This window comes from Urocitellus parryii, chromosome 4, assembly GCF_045843805.1.
Source record: "Urocitellus parryii isolate mUroPar1 chromosome 4, mUroPar1.hap1, whole genome shotgun sequence".
Taxonomy (NCBI): domain Eukaryota; kingdom Metazoa; phylum Chordata; class Mammalia; order Rodentia; family Sciuridae; genus Urocitellus; species Urocitellus parryii.
Window position 1 is genome coordinate 207369560 of NC_135534.1, and position 24700 is coordinate 207394259.

General features: G+C 59.4%; 1 protein-coding gene across 3 annotated transcripts in view; it reads left to right on the forward strand.

The window, feature by feature from the left end:
• The window catches only part of Ntng2 (netrin G2), a 52894-nt gene that overhangs the window by 9966 nt on the left and 18228 nt on the right, over positions 1–24700 (forward strand). For all 3 annotated transcript variants that reach the window (XM_026395514.2, XM_026395515.2, XM_026395516.2), the window contains exon 2: positions 9662–10305. In XM_026395514.2, the coding sequence (XP_026251299.2) occupies positions 9662–10305 (644 nt within the window). The remainder of the gene's footprint in view (positions 1–9661; positions 10306–24700) is intronic.

The window sequence follows — 24700 nt, forward strand, 5'->3', positions numbered from 1 at the left end:
GCCCCCTGCCCTTTGAGCCGTGGTGGAGTCTGCTAATCCACTTATTTGATAATTCACTGATTTCATGTCTGTTTGGCAGGCGCACGCTCCCACGCGCCAGCTCCGGGGAGGCTCCACGGCTTGCCGGGAGGAACCCGAGCTGTTTTTCTGGGGAAGGGGTGGGGGAAACTACACCGACAGTGGACGATAATGGACCTAAAAATAGAGGATGGGGGAGTAGCCAGAGGGGTGCCTGGCATCTGCCTGGCACCGGGAAGCCCCTACCCTCTCACACTGGCTTCCTGGGGGTTGGTGGCCTGGGACGGGGGCGAGGGACAAGGAGGATAGGACACAGGGCTGAGGGCTGTCACTGGCCACTCTGAGGTGGACCCTTGCCCCCCTTGGGGTCCTCGAGGGAGCAGCCTCACCTCTGGGTGCACCGCAGCCTCGAGGGTGGCCATAGTCAGTCCATGCACAGGACCTGCCGCAGGGGGTCCCTGGTGGTCTGTGGGGGGGGGGCTCCCCAGGGAGTCTGCCCTGGCGCCACTGCGGGGGTCAAGGTGTCTCCACAGCAGGACGGGGAGGGGGTTTCAGAGTGACCCGTCCCACACCTCCTCACCCTTGGGTGGTCTTCCTGAAGGGCCCAACCTCAGGTGGGCAGCTGGGACCAGTGGCACTGGAGGAGGCGGGGCCTCCTCATCCCTGGAGCTGGGCTCAGTGGGCGGCAGATGGCCTCCACGGGGGTCCATCATGCCCCCTGCCCAGGCTGCCCCCCAGCCCAGCAGCAGCAGGCCCTAGGGGGGCCTCCAGACTTATTAAAACTCCCCAGGTGGTCCTTGTGCAGCCAAGTTTGAGAACCACTGATGGAGGCCCCCACCTCCCAGCCTCAAGCATCTTGTTTTAAATTCAAAGTCCAGAGAGGGAGAGCGTCCCTCTGCCTGCCTGGCTCTCGAAGCCTTCCTGGTGTCCGAACCCCAGGCTCTCAGTCAGACGAGGGGCAGACCGGAGTCGCTGGCCCTTGTACCCAGGTTCTTAACTGCTCCTCCTGCGAGGAGGCTGCCGCTGGAGCTAGGGCCTTTTGGAGGTGCCAACTGTCACTCAGGGCGGCCCGACAGCCCTGGATTCCCTGCCTTATCTCCTTTGCTCCCCGCCATGCCCCAGCCCCGCCCCCAGCCTGTGTTCTGACCCTCCACCGCGGGGCCCTCCATGCCTGGCCTGCTGCACCTTGCTGAACCCCACTGCCCCGGGAGCCTTCCTGACCACCCAGCCAAATCCCCCCACTGGCCTGGGTGGACCAAGCCAGGGGCAGTCCCTCTGGGCTCCCACCAGGGTTAGAGTGCCCAGGATACCAGAAATGTGAGGTTAGGTCAGTGCCTGGCCTCTGGGGGCTTCCACTCTCTTATACTATAAGAGGAGGCTAACAGCAGGACAGCTAGGACAGCCGGGTGCCCTCTTCCCATCAACTGCACCAGCCTCCCAGACCCCGCTGCACATCTGGGCCCCTCCCTGGGCTCTGGCTGGTTAACTGGTTGATTAGCCTGTGTTCAATCTGGAGCAGAATCTCCGGCTTTGGGGTCCAGGAATAGTGTCTCCCTCTCCCCTTCAGGTACTTTGGCAGACAGCCAGGTCTAAAAGCTGCTTCTCCAGGGCGACTTTGTTCAGAAATAGATGATGAATAGTTGATGAATAAGTGAATGAATATAAATCAATGAAACCTTATTGCCCCGCCCTACTGCCCCACCCCCACCGGGGCTTCATCCAGAGCCTGCACCTGCCCAGGTGTGCTCGTGGGACATGCCCAGCAACTTTTTGCCCTTTTCCTCTGCCATGCATGACTGCTTGGCTCCTCAGAGAGCAGCAGGAAGAAACCTGGAGGGCCCTGACTGGCATCTGTTGCCTGGGCAGTCCCCATCCATGTTGGCGCTGTGTCCACTCCTGAGACCTGCTGTACCCTTGTACACAGGACCCGAAGGCACCCACTAAGGAGGCGTCAATTGCAAACCCTAACTGAGCCCTCTGTGTGCACCAGGCTCCCCCTGCCCTCCCAGAGCACAGTGTGGAGGGAACACGGACATGAAAGGAAGCAGACCCGGAAAAACTGGTGGAGGCTGCGGAGTCACCTGCAGAGGCCAAGGGTGTTTCCCGGGGAGGGGTGTTGAGCAGAGGAGGAAGGGAGGAGCCTCCAGAAGGGAGAGTCCTGTCCCATCCTCAGAGCTCAGGGTGGGTGGGGGCGGGTCTAAAAGGAAGCAGCTGGACCGGAGGGAGGCAGGCGGCCAGAGGCAAGTGGGTGGGAGGGGGCAGGCCAGGACCCGGGAAGGGAACCCCGGCTCAGCAGAGGCACTGGAGACTCCTTGTTGGTGCTTTGCATGGGGCACCTGGGGACAGCTGAGAAGGGTGGGGACCCAGGCTGAGGGGTCTGGTGGTGGCCCAAGAGGGGTGGGGCCAGGGCAGAGTGGATGACCGCCAGCAGGGCTGCCTGGGGTGCAGCCTCAGCCTAACCCCCTCCAAGTCTCGTCAGCCCTGTCTTCTGCCCTGGCCGACCCAGGCTGTGCCCAGCTGGCAGAGCCCTCTGGCCCACTCTGCAGCAGGAAAGTCCCAGCAGCTCTGTGGAGGAGGCGGGCCGGGGACCCCGAATAGGCCAGGGGTCTGGGGAGGGTCCGCTGCTGTCCCTTGCCCTGCCACTGCCGGCATCCTCCAGCTTTTTCCTCCTGATAAAATATTCATGTCAGCAGAGCGGGGCCCTCTTTGGGACTCTGCCGTGTCTAGCTCACGCCTCGCACAAGCTTTTAAAGAGCAGGACGCTTTCCTACCCTCTAAGCATTTTCTAAGTCCCGAATCAATAATGCACTTTAGCGGTGGCTCTGGATGCGGCTTTTCTCTGGCCCTGCCCCCCCCCGCCCCCCGCCTTGCCTGCTCCTCTCTCCTTCCCTTCTCCCTCTCCCCCTTCCTTCCCTCTTTCTGCCCCTCCTTGCCTTGCAGTTACTTTTCTAAAAGGTACTGAATAGGAGCGTTGGGCTGCTTAGGTGGTGACTGGAGTGGGCTGGGGTGGGCAGGGAGAGCAACCACGCGGTGCCAGGCTGGGCACTCCGGCAGGCAGCTTCTGGTGAGCGGGCTGAGCCTGTGTGTGCAGGGAGGGGCAGAGGCGGAGGAGGGGCTGCTGGCACTCCCACAGCCCTGGTGAGCAAGCGGGCGCAAGCCGCGGTGGAGGATCAGAGAGCTCCGGGCTGCAGAAGGCCTGGGCTCGGGCTCGGGTTCACCCCACCTCCCTCTCTTTCTTCTAATGAATTAGAAAATGTTTAGAGCATAATCAGAAAACAGGACCAAAACAGAAAAGAAAAGAAAGGGGGCCTAGAGCAAAGAAAATGTGGAGCACATGCCAAAATAGATCACCAGACTCTCTAGGAACAGAGCAGTCTAGTTTGGGCTGTCTGCCTTTTGTGGTAATGAGCTCTCTGTAGCTGGGGGTATGCAAATGAGGGGCCCATTCCCTCTGAGACCGGGGCTCATGTGTGTCTGGTTGGTTATGTGGTACCAGCGAAGGTCAGGAGAGAATGAGTTGCCTCTGGGGGCCACAGGGCTCCGTGCCAGGCACGCTTCAGTGGGAAGAGCCTCCCATCCCAGACATTCCTGGGAATCTGGCTGTGGGAAGAATCCACATATGCCCAGGGCAGAGCAGAATGCATTTTTTTTTTTTAAGAATACAATTTTAAGTTCCTGGAGAGATTAACCCTTATCTAGCCAGAGCCTTGCCAAGACCCCAGCCCCACCCCTCCGGCTATTCAGCAGATGGAGGAAACCATTCTTAGCGTTGTGTCTGGGCGGGCAGTGGATGCCCACCCAGGGTCCCCATTGCATCCTTGCCCTCGGACCTTGCAGTCTCCTGGGAAGCTCATTGGCCAGAGCAGCTGGGTGCCCCCAGGTGCTCCAAAAGGCTCGTGGGTGGGGTGGGGTCTTTTGGGGCCGTCCAAGTTGGGATGGGCAAGATGGAGGATCCAGGCATCTCTGTCCCACTGCCAAAACGGCTTCCCAAAGCAGACTGGGGTCTTAGGGTGTCCACGTCATCTCAGTCAGCTGCTTCCCGCCTCCTCCAGGACCACACAGTCCTCCCTGGGGACCACCAGGAGAGCTACAGTTAGGGGCCCTCCCTGCTGTGTTTGGAAATGTCTGTTAAATATGGTGGTGTGCTGGGGAAGGTGGCACAGAGGAGGGGAGCCAGTGCCTGCTCTCCTCACATTCATGCCTAGTCATGGAAGGTTCTGGAAGGAGGAGGATCTTCAGTTAGGGTTGACACGAAAGGCCTCAGTGCTCCCTGTCCTCGCCTACAGTTCTGGGCTCTGGAGAACTGAGCTACATCAGGCCCCGGCAGGTTCAGCAGGTGGCTCATGTCTCGGTCCAAGCTGGACCTTTGCCCATGGGATGCCTGTGAGGCTGGGTCTGGGGACCGCTGCAGGAGGCAGGCAGTCACAGAGGCTTCTGGAGGCTCGTGGCTGGGATGAAGGGGGCCCGGAAGTCACCTCCCATGGGCCCCCTCGCCTTCCCCTGCCTGAGTGATGAATCTGGGCTGGGAGGAAGATTGTTCCAACAAAATAAGAAAACCTCCCTGGCAGCCGCGGCTCCGGGCCACTTTCCGCTGATTCACGAGAGCAGGGAGGGTGACCTTGCTGTTGTCCAGGGCTTTCGCTCCAAGAGAAACCGAAAGGGGAAGGGGAAGAAATTAGAGGCGGAGAGAGCAAGAGGGACCGGGATCAATGAAACCACAGAAGGAGAAGGAGAGGGAGCCGGAGAGGGGCTGGGAGGAGAGCCGTTAGAGACGCAGGCGGCTCAGTCAGAAGCTGCTCCCAGTAGAATCTCCGTTTCCGCTTTGTTAATAATTTATCCCGCTGCAACTTTTCTTACCATTAAATAGGAAATAATTTGTTAGGGAGAATTCCCCGGGCACCCCGGCTTTCTCCCTGGAGCCTGGGGGAGGAGAGCTTGTCTCCGTGCCCTTCTGCCCAGCAGCGTGGGGACTCAGGAGCGAGCAGGATTTAAGACTTAGGATGTCTGTGTCAAACCTGTCACCCACTCCCACTTATCTCATGAATGGGGAAACTGAGGCACAGAGGGGGCAAGGCTGGGCCCAAGGTCACACAAGGTGTTAGGGGAAGTCCCCTGCATCCATGACCCCAGGGGGCAGGGTGCTTGCTGGTTTACATGTTGCCCAAGACAGCAGAGATTCTCCCCAGAGTTCCAGGAGCTGCAGCCATGGCGGGGGTGGGGCTAGCACTGCTGCCTTTCTACTCCCTCCCTGACCTTGGCTCCGCCCTGAGCCCCCAAATTTTGTAAGAGCAGAGCTCAGCCTCCTCCCTCAGCACCCCACACTCTGAGCCTCTGCTTGGCAATCTCTCGCCTCCCACCTGGGACACAGCAGCTGCCTGCAGCCCCCCAGTGAGGTTGACAACTCGGCAGACAGGTTCAAAAAAAATCTGTCAGCTGCTAAACTGTTCCAGGCCTGCCCACATGCCTGGGTGGCAAAGAGATGGGCTGTCTGCCTCCCCGGTGGAACCTGTGTCTCGGGAGAGTGGCACGGGCTGGGGGCGGTGTCGTCCTTTCCCTTTTGGGTGAAGGGCACAGTTTCCCAACTTGTCTCAGAGCTGGGGCTTCTTGTCCTGCTGCAGAGCTCCGTGATCTCGGGACGTCTCTCAGCCTTTTCTTGTTTGTAGAATGTAAATAAAAGGATTCCAGCCTTCAGGATGGCTGAGCGGGGGTGGGGTGACTCCCAAGGGGTGCTCTGGGCAGGGCGGGCTCCAAGGGCGTATGGCAGAAGTGGCCGGTCTTCCTGTTGGTTGGAGCCACAGGGCCAGACCACGGTGATGGCGCCCTCCCTGCATCCAGACCAGCTGTTGAGTGCCACCAGGGGGCTTGCCACATGGCACCGGGTGTAATTCTTACAGCAACTCTGAGGGGTCCAGGTCATGGCCTTCATTGGACTTCCATTCATCCCACAAGACCTCCCAAGTGCCCAAGGGATGCCAGGAGCTGGGCCACAGTGGGAACGGAAGTGGAGGAGGCTGCTGCCCCCGGGAGCTAGCCCTCTAGCCCAGAAGCTCACTGGGCAGGGGAGGTGAGCTATCTTCTTCACGACTCTGGTGGCTGTCCCTCCACGGGCTCCTTAGTTAGTGGCCTGGAGGTTCCAGCAGCTGGACTTCCCAAGGGCACCCTTCCCTCTGTCCCTGCTGCACTTCACCTTCCCATTCAATTACGTGTGTGCCTACAGCTCGTCTACGGTGTTTACAACCTGGCATCTGACTCCAGCTGTACCCTTTGCACAGAAAATAGCATAAAAGCAAAAGCATTTAGGAGACGGAGGTTTCAAACGCCTGACATAAAATGGCCTCTCCACAGAATATCTCGTGCCAGACATCTCCTGCTTAGTGTCTGTGTAGGAGACTCGTCCCCACCTGGCTCCCTGGTGCTCTTGGTCCAGGCTGGCTGCTCTACCTTGCATTTCAGGGAACTTGTCCCTAGAGACGGAGAGTTGCAGATGGCCAGGGCTGGGTTTCCCCCAAGATTCCCCAAGGTTGGGTCCCCTGGCATCCAGGAAGGTGATGTGGGGCCCATGTGTACCCAGTTTTCCATCTATAAGGTGGACATAGCAATAGCACCAGCCCTCCTGGGGGGACATGCAGTGCGGATCGGTGGGAAGCACCAGACCAGCCATGTGGCGTCTCTGCTGGGCTCCTCTAGTCTGCAGCTGCCAAGGTGGTGCACGGTGCAGCCTCACGACTCCTCCCTGGGGGTTGCCGGGAGACTCCTGGGGCTAATGTGTGTGAAACCGCTGCTTAAGAACAACTGCTACCATTTGGAGGCATTTTCTCCATCTTTCATACTTACGATCTCACATGATATCAGAGGAGGAAACAGGTTCAGAAAAGTAAAGTGACTTTCTCAAGGTCACACAGCCTCCAAGGATAGAGCCGAGTGAGTCAGAACTCAGGGCTTTCAGACCCCAGAGCCCGTTTCCTTAGGGCTGCAGCCTCCAACAGGGGACCTGGGGCTCCGTGGGTCCCTGGAAGTCACATGGGAAATGTAGTGGGTCACTGCATTTTTTTGGAGGGGGCTTCGGGCAAACTGGGCTCATCAGCAGCTCCATCCCTGCGTCCCCCCCAGGGAAGGACAGGAAGAGGGCCAGAGCATGAGCCGTGCTGTCTGGGGTGAGGGTGGTGAGCTCTGTGTGGACGTGGCCTTTCTGGGACACACAGTCCATGCTCCTAAATGGTGAAATGGAATTCTGAGTCCTCAGGGTGGAGGGAGGCGGAAGAAAAGGAAGAAATGGGAGAGGGAGAGGGAGAGGGAGGGCTGGGGTGGCCACCGCCTGGGTTTACTTCTCCTGCTGGCTGTTGACAGAGCCCCCCTGCAGCAGGTGCGGGCTGGTAAACACTCAGGCTGATTCATTAGGTTCTGACCATCTGCTTCCTGGGGGCCACTGGGCCCTGCAGGTTGGGACAGAGGCACATTGGTGGCAGCCAGGTGGAGCCCCATCTCCTGGCAGAGCTGGCTCCAAGTCTTCCCTTGGCAGACAGGCTGCCGGGAGCAGAAGGGGCTCTGAGGGGTCCCATGTCCCCCTCCCCAGGGACCATCAAAATAATGGGCAGGGCAGGGGACGGGAAGTCAGGGGGATGGAAGAGGGACCAGGGAGGCTAGGTGTGGCTGACTCACCGCCGTTGGGGTCAACAGGAACACTGGCACTCAACATGAGACCATTAGCATCACTACAGTTACCATCGTGTCATTAATTAGCTACTATTGCTAATTAATATAACAATAACAGGAGCCACAATCTAGTGGGCAGTTTCCAGGTCCAGGCCCTTCACGGAGGCTTCACTGTCCCAGGGGAGGGAACTGGCTCACGGACTGAGTCAGGTAAGCAGGGCCACCCGGAAGGCCCTGAAAACAGGGAGAAGGGACAGTGGCCAAGAAGCAGAAGCCCTGAGGTAAGGGGACGTGGGAGCCAGGGGACAGCTTCAGGGCTGGGTTGAGAGGACCTTGCAGGCCAGCACATGCCCCTGGTCCAGCGGGCAGAGAAACCCGGCTGTGGAAGAGGCCCAGCGATAGCCTCTGCCCGCCCCTCTTGTTCACCCAGGAGGGGCTGCTGTGAAAAGTGCCACAGGCCCAGTGGCTTCGGAGACAGAAAGGTGTCCGTGCTGGGGGCTGAAGTCCCGGGTCAAGGTGCCGGGAGGCTGGCTCCTCCTGAGGCCTCTCTCCGAGGCCCCCAGGTGGCCTGGTCTCTGTGGGCCCTGGTATTTCTGGGTGCCCACACTTGCTCTTCTTAAACAGACCCATCCGGCTGGAGAGGCCCACCCCTCATTTAATTCAATTGCCTCTTTAAAAACTCTGTCCCCAGATGGTCCCGTTCTGAGGTACCAACACGTGGATTTGAGGAGACACAAGTCAGCTCCTAAGAGGGCAGGGGGCGGGGGCAGCAGAATAGGGAGGTGCAAAGCACAGAGCCTGGTGCAAACTGTGCCAGCCCCAGAGCTGGGGCAGCTCTCAGGGCGTCTGCCCAGGGCTCCTCCTCCTACCAGCACAACGCTCGGTCTACCCTGGACTTGTGCCCTCCCTGGCTGCCATCCCTCACAGGCAGGCCTGTCTCACCCCAGCGCTCGGCCTTCTCATCACCAGGCCTGGCCTCGGCCACCCCCAGGGCCTCTCAGCCTCCTCATTCAGGACCGCAGCGCAGGATGGGCTGTGACTGGCCTCGTCACAGGTGTCAGCCAGAGCAGGTTCCCTCTACCTGCCATGGTGACAGTAAGCTCACCGCAGTGTTGGTCCCTGAAGCTGTGCAGGGCAGGAGCAGGAGGAAGACGGGCACCAGGCAGGGCAGGAGCAGGTCCGAGGCACCCATCCTGCCTGCCCTGGGCCTCAGTTTCCCCATCTGATCAGTGAGTGTGGACTCAAGGGTGAGTTCTTTGTACCTCAAAGTGTGCAGATCCCATGAATCAGCAGGGACAGGCCACGTGGAGTGGGCAATGCCACCATGGGGTACCAAGGACATATCTATTTTAGTCAAAGAGAGTTTTGTGGATCCTGCCTCAGTGAACCCCTGGGTTGGCCCTGCTCACCAAGGGGCCCTGGGCTGTCTGGGAAGCGGTCCTCCACTCCTGAGGATCAAAGCCGTGGCCAGAGGCAGGCTGCAGTGCCACCAGCAGGGGCAGCAGGGGTGCCGAGTCAGCCCTTCAGAAGGTGATGCATCCGCTCCCCCCCCCCCAGGGGGCCAAATGGCTCATTTGCCAGTGAGAGGTTTTTAACTCAGATCCAAGCCATTTTGCCTCTGAGCAAACCAGACCCCTGAAATATTTATCAAAGGGCTGTAAGTGGTCTGAGGCGCTGTGCGGTTGTTAGTGACCGTGGGTTGTTTTCTTTTTCTTTCTTTTTTTTTTTTAATTAATAGATCTTATTTTTTAGAGCAGTTTTAAGGTTGCAGAAAATTAAGCGGAGAGCACAGAGTGCCTAACACCCCGCGTCTTTCCACCCTGACGGTCTCCCTGATGTTATGTTATTGGTGTGGGGCTGGGCTCTTCCTGATGCCCAACCAGAGGCTCTGTGATGGCAGGCAGACATCTGGGCGCACCGGCAGGGGCTGGCTGTGGGGCTTCCCAGGCCCTGGCAGCCCGCCCACCCTGGCCTCCTCTCCACCCCGCAGGAGAACCCCTACCTGTGCAGCAACGAGTGTGACGCCTCCAACCCCGACCTGGCGCACCCGCCGCGGCTCATGTTCGACCAGGAGGAGGAGGGGCTGGCCACCTACTGGCAGAGCATCACGTGGAGCCGCTACCCCAGCCCGCTGGAGGCCAACATCACCCTGTCGTGGAACAAGAGCGTGGAGCTGACGGACGACGTGGTGATGACCTTCGAGTACGGCCGGCCCACGGTCATGGTCCTGGAGAAGTCCCTGGACAACGGGCGCACGTGGCAGCCCTACCAGTTCTACGCCGAGGACTGCATGGAGGCCTTCGGCATGTCCGCCCGCCGCGCCCGCGACATGTCGTCCTCCAGCGCCCACCGCGTGCTGTGCACCGAGGAGTACTCGCGCTGGGCGGGCTCCAAGAAGGAGAAGCACGTGCGCTTCGAGGTGCGGGACCGCTTCGCCATCTTCGCCGGCCCGGACCTGCGCAACATGGACAACCTGTACACGCGGCTCGAGAGCGCCAAGGGCCTCAAGGAGTTCTTCACCCTCACCGACCTGCGCATGCGCCTGCTGCGCCCCGCGCTGGGCGGCACCTACGTGCAGCGCGAGAACCTCTACAAGTACTTCTACGCCATCTCCAACATCGAGGTCGTGGGCAGGTAAGGCCCCCTGGGGCGCTGCTGTCACCCGGTGCCTGGGACATTACCTGGTAACCAAGGGGTACCTGGTGCCTGGGATGGTATCCGATACCCACGTGGGTACCTGGTACCTGGATGTCACCTGGTACCTGGAATATTACCTGGGAGGTTATCTGATACCCAGGATGGTACCTGACATCTGGAACATTACCTGGTACCCAGGATGTTATCTGGTTGCTGGGACATCACCTGAGTCCCAGGATGTTACCTGGCCCAGGACATTATCTGTCACCATGGCCACTAACTGATTACCGGGCTGTTACCTGCTTTCTGGATGTTACCTGGTTCCAGGGACACCACCTTGATCTTGGCATGTTCCTGGTTTTGAGGATGTTGCCTCCTGGGATGCTACCAGGTGTTAGCCAAGGGGACTGCCTTTGACTCCTGAGGCTGTGCACACAGAAGCCTGGGCTTCAATCAGCGAGGTGCTCTTGTGGATGAGAGTGTCTCCTGGGGCCTAGGGACACTGGAACTGGCAGCACGGGTGAGGCTGAGCTAAAGCCTGGTGCTGAAGTGCAGGGGATGTCCATGGAGTCAGTGGGCACTTGTGTTCAGGGGTTCTCAAGACCCCCCCCCCCCAGGCTCACTAGAAAGAACTCTGCAAAGCCGTTATGCTTGAGGTTATAGTTTGTTACAGCAAAAGGAGACACACTGAAAGCAGCACCGGAAGAGAGTCCAGGGTGGGACCAGGAGACACCAGGTACAAGCTTAGGGCTCTCCTCTCCTAGCAGAGGCATGCCAGCAGGGTGGAATCCCCCCAGTGAGGTATGACCATGGTGTGGTCCATCAGCAGCCAGGGAAGCTGGCCTGAGCCTTGGCATCCAGGGATTAACTGGGGGGTTGATCACATCTGCATGGCTAGATGCCTGTGTGGTTGACCTTAGTCTCTGGACTCTCCAGAGGTCAAACTACATGGCCCAAGACCCCACCAGAAGTCATATCACTAGCATAGACTCTACTGTGCCTCAGGACCTCAGGAGAACATAGCCAGGACGCTCCAAAGGCTTGGAAGTTACACATCACCTCCAGGGGCTGGGCCAGGGTCAGACCTTTCTTGGGAACACAGGGTGTGGGCAAGTTAAAACTACTAGCTCTCGATGCACAGTTCTGGAAAAGGATGTGTTTTGAGGACACTTTGTGGGGAGGCAAGACTCTCATGGAAGGCAAGCACCACCTGCGATTCTCAGAGCTGTTGTTTAGACTGTGGGTGTAGGTGATGACCAACTGGTTCTGCACGTCCCAGGCCGTTTGTTTATTTGGCAGATGCTCTGCTGGTCTGCAGGGGCAAGGACCTCATCCCTGAGCCATCTGTAAAGGGGGCTGCTGATTCTGCCTCCTGTGGATCGTGATGAGGGTGAATGAGTTTAAGTTGGTGAAGTGCTCAGAACAGGGCCTGACACACAGTGCATGCTTAAAAAAAAAAAAAAGTATTGAATAAAATATATACTGCCCAAAATAATGGCATGAAAGGACTGGGGCTGCCGAGGGAGGCCCGGGGGTGTTGAAGCATAACTGGGGCCAGGAGCACAGTGTCAGTGGGCGTGGGCGGGGGCTACGCCCAGAACCCAGCTGGGACAGCAGGCCCTGGGCATCCCTCCACAGCAGCTCTAAGTACTAACCAAGTGTGTAATTCCTCACAAGGGGGAGAGCAATTTGCTGCATGGTGTGCATAGCATAATCCTATTTTCGTACAGTATGTAATAGGCCTGTGTGTATAATTTCCACATCTTAAACAGGCCTTGCAAAGAAGCAGGTCTGGGCTCAGGCAGAGCTTTCCGGTGTGGGGGAAGCTGGCCGCCCATTGGCTGGCTGGCGACAGGCGCGATCTGTGAGTGGGTGGGCAGGGCCAGTGTGGCCTCCTGTTTTCACTTGTTTGCGTTTTGTTTTACTCTGTTTTGCGGTGCTGGGGGTTGAACCCTGGGGATCTCTGCCACTGAACTACACCCCCAGCCCTTATTTATTTTTAAATTTGAGATAGAGTGGCTTTGAACTTGTGATCCTCCTGCATGGGCCTCCAGAGCTGCAATCACAGGCGTGCCACTGAGCCGGGCTCGTTTTATTTCACTCTGACCATGTGTGTGGATTCTGCGGACAGAGGCAAAGGGAGACGTTTGTGGAGTCGCCAGGTTCCAGGCTGGCAGACCAGGGGAAGCAGGTGCACCCACAGGGGTCTGTTTGGACCCCCGTGTTCCTTGCCTTCCCTAAGTTCTACAGGAACTTGAAAGCGGATCTGGAAGCCACCTGTTGATGAGCACTTTGGGGAAGCCGGGGGGCCCCGGTTTTGGTCTCTGGTCTTCCTGGAGACCTATGACCTCTGCCCTTGGAAAGCACTGCACAGTTCAAGGTTGGCCAAGGCTGGCCTCCCCAGCCGGCTGAGCAGAGTCATTGCCTGTTTCCTGGCCAGCCTTGAGCTGCCACAGGGGACCCTCATCTTCTCAGCCTGTCCCAGGCCCTGCCCTACACTTCCTTTGAGGTTCATGCAGCCTCCTGATGCTGGGCCAGCTGCTGGGCCAGGGTGAGATGGTGATAGTCGGGCACCATCTATCACCTTAAACCTCTGCAGAGTGACCACCTTTCTGGGGTCCAGGGCCCACCCCTCTCCAGGCCTGGGTATCCCATCTGTGACAAGAGCCTGCATCTCCCTGGTGAGGCTGCAGGTGACCCCTGCCCACAGCTCCTCTGGGCACCCAGCCCCGCAGCACCCGATTCCATCCACAGTGGAGTAAGTACTCCTCAGGCAGCCGGTTGGCCATGGATGAATCAGGTCTGGCTGGTGGTTTGGCAGAGGCTGTGACTTCCTCATCTTTCCTTCTGGGAAAGCCCCCTGGGCCGGGAATCAGAGGACCCCAGGACAAAGGGAGCAGGGCGGGGCCTGACAGAGGATGCCCGCCGTGTTCCTGGGTGTTCTCAGTTTCTGGGATCGCAGACGGAGACTTTCCTGGGATTCCCTTAGAATTCCATGGTCCCTGTGCCCCCCACTGTGGCCTGCTGGTAATCTGGAAAATATCACCGAACATTTGCTGCAGGATCATTTGCTCTTTGGTGCTGTATGAAGGGCTTCGTGTATAGTTTCTTGTTTGATCAATATTCATTTAATTCCCTGATGGTTCCTGGGGGCCTACGATCCCACAAGCTGAGGAAGAGCATTGAGCAAGCCGGACCTGACCCCTACCCTGTGGAGCTCTCCCTGCAGGGACAGGGCTCCCCTCAGCCTGATGTTTTTGGAAGAGGAATCGCTTAGCTAAACTAAGCGTCAGGCACCAGGACCCAAACCCAAGCGCGTCCAAGCTCAGTGGGTTTCCAGGGCCCTGGAACATGAGGAGCTAGTGCAAGTCAGGGGGCCAGAGGAGAGGGGGACGGACTTCCACAGGGCAACTGCCTGCCCTCCAGCCCTGCCCGCCTCCCTCCTCCCTGCAGGCCCTGGGAGCGGGTGGGGGGTGGTGCTGGCTTTAAACTCTGCAGCTAGTCTGGAGGGACATCTGGACCTGAGAAGTGAGGTCAGCCCCTCACGGTGGAAGGAACAAGGACAGAGCCCTCCCCCACACAGAGACCACCAGGGTCCTCCAGCAGAGCCTCCTGGGACAAGACCCCCACTCCTCCCAAAGGGCCTCCGTCTGGTAGGTTTGGGGGAGCTCCGGGCAGCCGTGGCGATAGAACTCTTCGAGGGGCCCGACGGGTGGGAATGGCCAAGGAGAGTGGCTGGGCGCCCCGACCTCTCTGGGTCTGCAAAACGGGGAGAGAGCAGTGACCTCCACAGTGTTGAGAAGAGCCAGTGACGTGCTGTGTTCATAGAGCTGCGTGATCCCGAGTCCCCTCCCTGGCTTACGTGGCAGGAGAGCGGGAGGGAGAGGCTCAGTGACGGGTGCCACGACCCAGACGCTGGCGCTCAGGAAAGGTGTGTGGAGGCCTCTTGGGTCAGTGGGTGTCGCAGACCCAAATGTCCACAGGGGTGGGAGACGTCAGAGAAACGGCCCAGCAGAGCAGTAGGGAAGGGTGTGGTCTGTGGGGAAATGGAGCCGGCAGGCCCCTCCCAGGAGGGGACGGCAGAGCCAAGTTTGCCAGATCTTCCTCCGATGTCTCAAGAGAAAGCACACAACTTTTTTTTTTTTTTTTTTTTTTTGGTCCCAGGGATTGAGCCCAGAGGCGCTCAACCACTGAGCCCCACAGCCCTTTTTGTATTTTATTTAGAGACAGGGCCTCACTGAGTTGCCAAGGCTGGCTTCGAACTTGAGACCCTCCTGCTTCAGCCAGGAGTAGGTCACCGAGCCTGGCAAGTGCACAGCTTTTTAAGAAAAACTTTGAAACTGTTCAAGTAAAACAAAATGCTGCTCAACCCCAGGCCTCACACGCTGCTGGCAGCCTCTGCTTGGGAAGCCCTGGGTCTTCTTGGAGCCGTGGCAGCAGCCACGCTCAGGGGGCCCACGGCAGGGCTGGCCTGTGCAGCCGGGGCTCCGCGTCTGGGAGTGGCAGGGAAGCAGGGGCTGGTCTTTTCTCTCCCCCAGCCTTGCCTCTGAGGCAAACTCCTCTGCCCAGAACCAGCCTCACGGGGCCTTTGCCATCCAGGGACAAGAGGGAGTGGGTCCCCCGATCTGGAGGCTCCAGGCCGGGCAGGGTGGTGTTTGTGGGAGGTGGTGGAGCAAGGTCTCCCCAGGTCTGTGCCCCGCCTGCTCAGCATCGCCTCCAGCGTGGGTTCAGGGAGCAGGAGCAGCAGGCGGCCTTGTGGCCTCGCCCTGGAGAGGGAGGACATCACCCAGAGGCGGAGGCGAGTGGGCCTGCGCTTGCCGATTGCCCCCGAGGACTGGAAGCCCGGCCGGGGCTTGGCCGCTCGGGGCCCGGGGCTGCCCGGTTCCTCTCTGTTGCTTCTTGACTTGTTCCATAGTGTCCCGTCCCTATTGATGGCTGGTAACTGGAGATGGACGGGCACAGGACCAGAACAGAAAGAGCAGACGGACGGGATCCTCGGGTGGGCGGGGGGAGGAGGGGAGGCAGAGAGAAGGCGCCGCCCCTCGCCCCACCTGGTTCTGGACCAGACCCTCCCTCTAGTCTCCTGTCAGCTGCTCTACAGGAAATACGGGGCGGGGGGGGTCATGGGACATTATGGTGCCGACTCCTGTGACTGTGACCCCCCTGGGGGCCAGGGAGGACGGTGCTGCCCCTCGACAACAGTCCTATCCCTCACTGAGAAGGCACAGCCCAGGTGGCGCCCTGAGTCCTTTCTGGGTCTTTCCTCACCAGGTCCTGCCCTGGAGGATCCTGTCCCCCTTAGTCCGATCAGGAAACTGAGGACTAAGAAGTAGATGAAGGCACCTTTAGATGGCTCTCATCAGAAAAAGAGAAAGCAATGCATGTTGTCGAGGGTCTGGACACACTTGTCCCTCACAGGGGGCAGTGGAGACTGGTGTGGCCACTGTGGAGAAGGGTGGGTCGGCTCCTGAGAAAGTCAGAGAGAGAACCATCATATAATCAGAAATCCTCCTTCTAAGGATAGACCTTAGAAGAATCAAAGCAGGACTCCAACAGATAGTCCTACATCCACGCTCATAGCAGTTGCCAGAACTCAGAAATAAACCGAGTGTCCATTGGCAGATGGATGAAGAAACGAGTGTGGTCCATACACACAGTGGAATATTACTCAGCCTTAGAAAAGGAAGGAAATTCTGGCACGCACACTGATATGGTTGAATCTGGAAGACATGCTCAATGAAAGAAGCCAGTCACAAGAAGATGAGTGGGGTAGGACTCCACTTATCCGAGGTTCCCTGAGCCGTCAGATTCACAGAGATAGAAAGGAGAGAAGGGGCAGTCAGGCATGGTGGCATGTGCTTGTGATCCCAGCCACTGGGGCTTGTGGGGACTGAGTCAGGGGGCTCACAAAACCAGGACCAGCCTGGGCAACTTAGAGGCCAGTTTGGAGAACTTACCCAAACACTATCTCAAAATTTAAATTGTGGATGTAGCTCATTGGTATGCACCTGGTGTGGTCCAAGGTGTGCCAAAGAGAAGAGAAGAACAGTGGTTGCCAGGGGAGGGGTGGGAACAGTGGGGACCAGGGGTTCACTGGGGACGGAGTTTCAGTTTGGGGTGAACGGGTGGCTGGGGGTGCCCTCCACGTCAGACCCTGCAGGAGAGAGTCAGGCTACCCACCTGCCTGGGCCTCTGGCCCTCCCTGTCGTGTGGAGACAGTAACCTTGAGGTTTAAACGGGATCGTGCCTGGAGAGTGTGGAGAGCGTGGGCCCCTGGGAGTGGGGAGCAGGCAGCAAGCACAGCCGGCATTGTCCCGCAGCGAGAGCACCGGGTCCCAGGGAGCCTGGTCTTCTGCAGGCCTGTGGACCCCCAGAAACTAAGTGCTGTGTGTGCGGTCCGCGGGGAGAGGACCCGTTTCCATTTCATTCCCGAAGGGCGTGTGATCCCTAAACATCGAGGACGTCCCTAAAAGACAGCTTAGAGCTCTGTGCCCCGTGACCTGTGCCCAGCTCTCCGGGGGCAGAGATTCATTGACTGCACTTCACTCACCTCGAACTGCCCTTCCACCTCCTGAACTGTGGCCTCTGCCAAGAGTGACCCCCGTGATGTGTCCACCTGCTGGGTAGTGAGGGGGCACGGGGGCAGGCTGGGCGGGCAGTGTGGATCCCCTGGGCCGTGGGCTCACGAGGCTCCTCTGGTGCAGAGAGACAGAGGGGGCCTGGGGTTGGCGGGGTCCCAGGAATGCAAGGCCTGGGCGGGGGCTGCGGCTGCACTGGGGACAGAGTCGCTCACACTGTGCCTGCCCGAGTTCCCTGGTGCGGCAAGAGGCCTTCCTCAGGGACTTCTCTCGCATTAATCCACTCACATATTTTTTGCTGGTGCTTGCTGTATTTGTGTCCTCTGGTGACGCTCAAAATGCCACACGGGGTGGCTTGGAACAGGAGCTTCTCACCTATGGTTCTGGAGGCCAGAGGTCTGAAGTCAGCTCTGAAACCACGGAGAGCAATCCCCAGGCCCCTGGCCGTGGCCCCTCACTGCAGCCTCGCCCACCCCCTCCCTGCGCGGATGTTGGCACCGTGTCACCCCCTCACGCCACCACGTTGGATTTAGGGGCCACACTCCCCACCTGCCAGAGATTAGGTTAGGACCTCCGCCGGTCTTCTGGTGGACACAGCTGAAGCCATGACAGGTTCCACTCCTGCTGGACACGGCCGGGAACTTCAGGGAGCCAACACTGGTAGGGACAGTGTCAGGAGAGACCAACCCAATAGTCACTAATGACTGGAACCAAGCCAGGGGGACTAGGGAGTGGACCAGGACCGACCTGAGACTTGGCCCCAGTGGCCAGGATAGGTCCTCGAGGTGGGGGCATTCCCAGCAGAGCGCCAGCAGGAGTGCAGGTGCCAAGGCTTCACCTGTGAGGACTTCCGGGCCCGGCCACAGCTCGGAGGGCTGCAGGGGGAGCAGGCAGGGCCAGGCTGGGCCGGCCCCTCTCAGGGGGCCTGGCTTGTCCTGGGTCCGGTGGGTGCCATCGCAGGGCTGCAGGCCTCTGGTGCGCGGAGAGCCGAGGTTGGAGCCGCGACCTGTCCTTCCAAGCCCTCTGGGTCCTGGCAGCCGAGGGAGGAGACGGGGGCCACCTGGACGGTCCTGGGCAGTAGAGTCGCCAGAGGGCTGGTGGGGGCAGGGAACGGCGGCCTCCAGGGGTCCCCCAGGTATTGGGCTTGAGGTGCTGGTGGGTGGAATCAAATGGAGAGAACTCAGGAAAACGTTTCTGGAAGGAATGGTTTTAAATTCTGCTTTTCACTTTATTTTTGTATCATCATGCAGCACAGCTGACCTTTTGAGGGTGAAATTCTATGGCCTTTAGCACATGTGTAGATTTACGTGGGTCCCACCATGGCCTGGATCCAGACAGTCCCTTGTCCCCCTCGCTGCCCTAGGCACCTACTCTCTGTGGCACCGCTCTCGAGGTTGAAAGCGCCCTGCGGGTGGAATCGCGGGACATGGAACTGGCCTCTTTCCCTCAGCTCAGTGACTCCGAGGTTGGTCCTGTGGCCACTGAGGTCTCCGAGGGCAGAGCGGGGAGCGTGCCGTGGGGCCTCAGAGCAGCAGGAGCTGCAGCTACAGTGCCTTTTATGTGCCCTTCTGTGACCCAGGGCAGGTCTCTTGGGTGCCTCCAGAGTCAGTTTCCCCACCAACAAAATGGGATCCTTGTGTAATGAGCGTTGTTGGAACTTGCTCAAGGCCTGGCCCACACACATTGTCACCTGTGAGGGGCCAGAATGCAGGCACCTGAACATAGGTCCCTCCCCTTCCTGTGCAGCCCCACTTGGGCGCCATGGGATCCCTCCTGTCAAGCCCCTCTGTCCCCCAGCCTTCTGTTGGTTAGCGGAAGTCATTTTAGTATTAGATACAGCTGGAACTGACTTGGGAGTGCTGCTGCACATCCGGGGTGGAGTCCTGTCCCACTTGGCCAGCCGGGCTTCTCCCAGCTGCCCCTCAGTGCCACCCAGATACGTCTGGACCCCTGTCACTGCTTACCTATGCACCCAGCCGACCTCTGAGGCTTCTCTCCTGACCCTGGCTGGCTTTAGATGCTGCGAGTGTCTCCTCGCTGCCAGAGATGGCCTCTTCTACCCACCAAAAAATATCTAAGGACCCCTTCAGGTCATGTGACAGCCTGACTCAGGGTGGGTGGGAGTGACCCTGTCCAGGAGGAGATAGGGCTTTGATAAGTTTCTAAAGCTGGCCTCAAACTCGGCACCCTCCTGCCTCAGCCTCCCCAGTTGTTGGGATTACAGGTGTGCACCTGGCTTCAGGCACGTTTTAGATCCACAGGTGTTCCCTTGTACACACCCACCCCAGGCCACGCCCACCAAGCCACCTGCGATCCTAATGCAGAGCCTCCGAGGTGTGGACTCAGCACCCTGCTCCCAGCTGCTCACACCAGGCAGAGCTGGGGGTCAGCCAGGGGGCCTTGGCCTGGCTGCCCACCTGGGGGTTCTCCAGGCCTCCCACTGTGCACCTGGGCTCCTAGAGGCCACCTGCCACTCCGAGGAAATGCCCCTTTCAGGAGTCCTGGCCACCCTCTGCCCCCCCTCTCAGCCTGAGCACCCATCAGCTCCCAGCCTCAAGAAAAGAGGCATTTGGGGATCCAGATCCTGTGTGGGGGTGACCGGCCTGCTCCTCACTCCCTGAAGTCTGGCCCCTCCCCTCACAGTCTTCCTGGACGTGAACATGGTCATGCGTCTCTGCACACGACCCTCCAGCCTCCCACTGACCTTCACCTCAAGTCCACTCTGTAGTCTGGGTCTCGACTCCCCGGGGCTGGCCACTGGGCTCTTGCACCCCGTGCACCCTCAGGGCTGGGCCCGTGAGCACCTCTCGGGAGCTCCTGGAGGCTGCAGCCCCATCGCATCCCCTTGGGTCCTCCTTGGCCTTGAAGGGGCACAGCAGTCCCATGGCTTTGCAGCTGACACCCATGCAGCTCCGACACCCCACGCTGGCTCCAATACCCCAGATGGGCTCCGACACCCCACATGGGCTCCGACACCCCACATGGGCTCTGAGCTCTCGGGCCCCAGGCCGGTGGCACCTGCCCCAGAAGCAGGCAGGCTGCGCGTGTGGAGAACCCGCTCACTCACCAGTTCCTGGCCAAGGGAACTCACTTAGCTGACAAATGAGTCTTATCAAAGCAAAAGACGGGGCGTGGGGCCAGCAGCGGCAGAGGCAGAGAGTTCCCCAACCCCCATCGCCGCCCACCCTTCCATCATCTCTCCTGTCCTTCCCGACCACCTTCCCTGGGTGGGGGAGTCGGCTCCTTGGCCCAGGGCTTGGGCCTGGCCCTTCCCTCGAGGGTAAAGGGACTTCCCACGGGAAAGAGGAATCATGCCTTAGGGAGCTGGCCTGGTCACCTAAGTGTCACCTAAGGCCACCAGCCCCCCTCCCCACCCCTCCCCTTCCCCCATGTGGCTGCTGGCTTTGTAACAGGATTTATCAATGGCCTGAGAGAGGTGGCGGATGTTAAGCACTTAATATAGAAGAAGCCCAAATTTGATTTAGCCAGTGAACTCAATTGTCGGCCTCGCTGCATCCTGGGAGGAACACCAGCCGGCGTCTGTCCACGTCACCCTGGCAAAGCCGGTCAGGTCAGGAGGCGAGGCCCCCTCCTCTTCTCAGGGTCTCTGGTCTTGATTTGCAGCTTTGGAGCCTTTATCCCTTCGAGGCCCGTGCCTCCCCAAGCCACCTGTGGGCTGGAAGCCGGGCTTCTCCCAGCTGTCCCTCAGCGCCACCCAGATACGTCTGGACCCCCGTCACTGCTTACCCGTGCACCCTGCCGACCTCTGAGGCTTCTCTCCTGACCCTGGCTGGCTTTAGATGCTGCGAGTGTCTCCTCGCTGCCAGAGATGGCCTCTTCTACCCACCAAAAAATATCTGAGGACCCCCCCAGGTCATGTGACAGCCTGACTCAGGGTGGGTGGGAGTGACCGTGTCCAGGAGGAGGCCTTGAATGGTGGCCATGGCCAGCGCCAGCCTGGAGGCTTGAGGGCCACCCACTGGCTCTGCCTGGCTGGGAGGGAAGCCCTTGGGCCACCTCTCCTGGATGCAGGAAGTGGCCTGGGTCACCCCTGCCCTCATCCTGGGACATCTCCAGGCCAGCGCAGGGAGGGCGTTTGCTTTCCCAGAACCCAAGACCCAGAAAAAGGATTTTCCCCAAACAAAAGACCAGTCTCTACCTGGCAAGAGAAAGGCACTGCGGCTGTGTGGACGGTGGCCGAGCCCCTGCCTGCCCCCTGCAGGCCTCAGAAGCACTCGTGGATCAAACCCTGGGTGCCCTGTGGCGAGGCCTGGTGAGGAGGGACGCTCCCCTCACCCCCGCCGCCGCCACCCCATGCACCCGTGTCAGGGGGTCCCTGTGAGGGCTCCACGTCTCCACGGGCCTGGGCCCGTGCAGCCCAGCACTGTCCTGGCTCCCCACACTCCCGCTCCTGCCCCCCCAGGAGTGGTGACATCACTCTTTCCGGCAGCCAGGGGTTGACCTACATTCCGCCGCCCTCCTGTCTGGGAGATGCTCCAAACACCCCGCTCCTCGCTGCCAGGAGAGGGAAGGACCCAGCTCACGATTTTTGTGGCTCACGGGTGCCAGGACCCGGTCCAGATGGTGCCCCCGCTGGCAGCTCCTGGGCACTGCCTGCCCCTCCCTGCAGGACAGGGCACGCTCCAGCCTGGCCCGGGCTGGTGTCCCTGCCGTCCTGCGTGTGGCTGGCTGTCAGGTCCCCAGCTGTGCCTGCCACGTTTCCGAGAACTTGGGTTGTCTTCCCCTGGAGGTGAGGCCTGGCACTGTCCCTGAACAGTTGTGATCTCCTGGGGCTCAGTGGGGACCCGCCAATTCCAGAAAAAGAGACAGCTGATCTGAGAAGGTCACTGCAGCTCTCTGTCCATGGGTAGACAGAGGGCCAGCAGGCCCAGCTTCCAGCAGGAGACAGGGTGCACCTCACACCAGGAAGTGAGAAGGGTCAGGGTTAGGGCAGAAGGTGAACCTCAGCCACATGCTGAGCAGAGGCGGTAGGGGAGCTGTCAAATGAAATGCAGGATGCCCCATTAAGTTTAAATTTCAGATCAACAAGGAATAACCAGTATAAGTATATCCCAGATATTTCATGGGATATACTTATGCTAACAAAAATCATTCATTGTTTATCTAAAAGTCCAGTGTAACCTGGCATCTGTATTTTTATTACTCTTTTTGTTTTTTCCATTTGAGTTGAGGTCTCCCTCTGTCCCCAAGGCTGGCCTTGAACTCTGAACTTCTAGTTTCTTCATGCTTTAACCTCCTGAGTAGGCAGGACCACAGGTCACTGTTCCAGGCTACCACATTGGACTTTTATTTGCTAAATCTGGCAACCATGGGGCAAGGGACTCTGGAGAAGTGACTTCAAGAGACCAGAGGATACATCCCGCTGGGGAAGACCCCAGGGCCCTGGAGAACACGGATCACGTCTGCTTCAGGAGTCTGATGGCTGCGGGAGTGGACAGCCTGACCCTTGGGGTGGCCTGGAAGGGCAGTCTCTGCTCCTGACACCCCTGTGCCCCCCACCCTTCCCTCTTGGTCTTGTTGGCCATTAGCAACAGCAACAGTGTTGATGGCTGGTGTTGGTGAGGGGCTCGCTTTGAGCCGGACCCTGTGCTGAGCTGCCGAGTGTCACCTGGACAAGGGAACAGCCTCATTCCAGTCCCACAGGCCACCCTGAAACCTATCCACGTTTGTGCCGACGTGGGGGGAGGGGTTTAAGCAGGGGTCTGGTCACCGCAGAGCACAAAACGCCTTCCCAGCTTCCAGACACCGAGGACCTGCTGTGTGCCCTGCAGAGTGAGGCCCCCAGACAGTTCAGCACCAAGGCTGGTGTGAGAGACACCCCTCGGCCTTTCCTTGAGTAGCTGAAGGGGTCTGAGGGCCAGAGAGGTGAGTTCAAGGTCACCAACAAATCAGCAGCAGGGCCGGGCCAGACCTGGCTGCTGGCCAAGCGTCCCTGTGTGTGTGTGTGTGTGTGTGTGTGTGTGCGTGTGTGTGGACACTGTGCTTGTTGCCGGGCACCTTTTCCACTGCTGCTCAAAGCTGACACTAGGGGCTCTGCTGGGGTGAGGCCCGGGCCTGGGGCCTCGGAACCTCCCTGGAGGCAGGCCAGCCTCCAACTGTCCCTCGGTTCCCGACTGAGTCCTGCTTTTTTCTGGTGGACAAGTGAAGGGCTGCCTAGCGGGTCAGGTGACCCAGCTGGTGGCTTTCCTGGGAGGCTGACGGCGCTCCAAGGTCAGCTTCAGTAAGTGATTCCTTGGGAAAACTGACCCCACAGATGAGGGGAGACACCTGGACCGGAGGCCTCGCGGGACGCCGCCCGCCCTGGACGCAGGCAGAGGCTCGCGTTGGGGGGACATGAGCCAGGATCCCTTTTTTCAGGAGCTCCTCTGTTTGGAGAAGGCCAGGCTCTGAAGTACACCCCAGCCCTGCTCCCACCCAGAGGCCCTGACTGTGGCAGTCGTGCCTTCTCCCCTGCACAGCGCCCGACCACGTCCGAGTGCTGGGTGAATTATTTATATGTGCTGCTTGTTTATTTTCTTTACTTCATCTCCACTGGCTTCTGGAACAGGGAAGAGAATCACAGAAGGACACTGGTCTGAGGGAGGGAGGAGGCACAGGCCTGGGTCTGGAGGGGTAGTGGCCTGGTTGCACTTCTGACCCCCACTCCCACACACACATTAGGCCACTGCCTGCTGCCTGTATGAGACCCTTCCTACAGCAGGGTTCACCTGCTGTGTGGCCTTAAGCAACTTGCTTAACTTCTCTGTTTCCTTGTCTTAAGGCTCTGGGGAAGAGCTAGATAACATTCATTCACGGAAAGCTTTTGGGATCCCTGGCTCTAGACGCTGTTAAGTATAAGAAATGGGAAAGGGCATTCATTGAGCGTTTCTCCATCTCAAGCCAGCTCTTTGTAGCCGGTGTCTCATCTGGTCCTTGGCTCCCGACAGCCATCCAAGGGATAGGAAGTGGGAATAAAGTAAGGTCAGCAACTTGACTGAGGCCACACAGCATGTGGCAGAGCTTCCCAGGCCAGTGGGCAGGGGAACAGGGCCACCCTCTGGCGTCCATGGGAAGGGCACAAGGAAGGAACACAGCCCCATGCGGCCCCTGCAGTGTGTGTGGGGGGCTCATTCTGCCCCAGCCCTGGGTGTGCAGGCCGCGACTAGCGCGTGTCCCTTCCCTCCTGCCCCCCACCCCCACCCCATCACAAGCGGCCATGTCTGTGATGTTCAGGACAGCCCAGGCCAAGCAGGATCGTGCTCCACTCAGCCGGGAGAACCTGCCCACCCATGCCTCAGGGCTCTGGGGAGGGCTGGGGATGCCCGCAGTGCAGCCGAGGCCTGGGTCAGCCTCTCACCAGCTGCGGGACTTTCAGGGCGCGCTCCTCCTCCCAGGCCTCGGCAGGATGGAGATGGTGGTGGTCGTGAAGGGCTGTGCAATTCCCCTGGGCACTCAGCCCCCAGTTCCCTGGTCTCTACCTGGCAGCATCCGAGGCCCAGAGTGCCCGGGCTGTACGTGGAGTGAGCAAACCTGAGCGGCCCCTGACCCAGGCACCCCCTCCGCTGTCCCCGCACCCCTCCCCCGCCTGCCCTGCAACCCGCCCATCTGAAGCCGGCAACTCAGTGGCCTCTGGAGCATCCCCAGCGCGTGCTACCACCGCCACGCGCTGTGTTAGGGCATTTTCGTGGCCCTAAAAAGAAACCCGGCCCCCTTAGGGGACTCCCTTAGTCCCACCTCCCCGTGAGTCCAGCCCTGACCTGCTGTCCATCTCGGACGCTGGGCATTTTGTATGAATGGACTCACGGCAGCTGCCC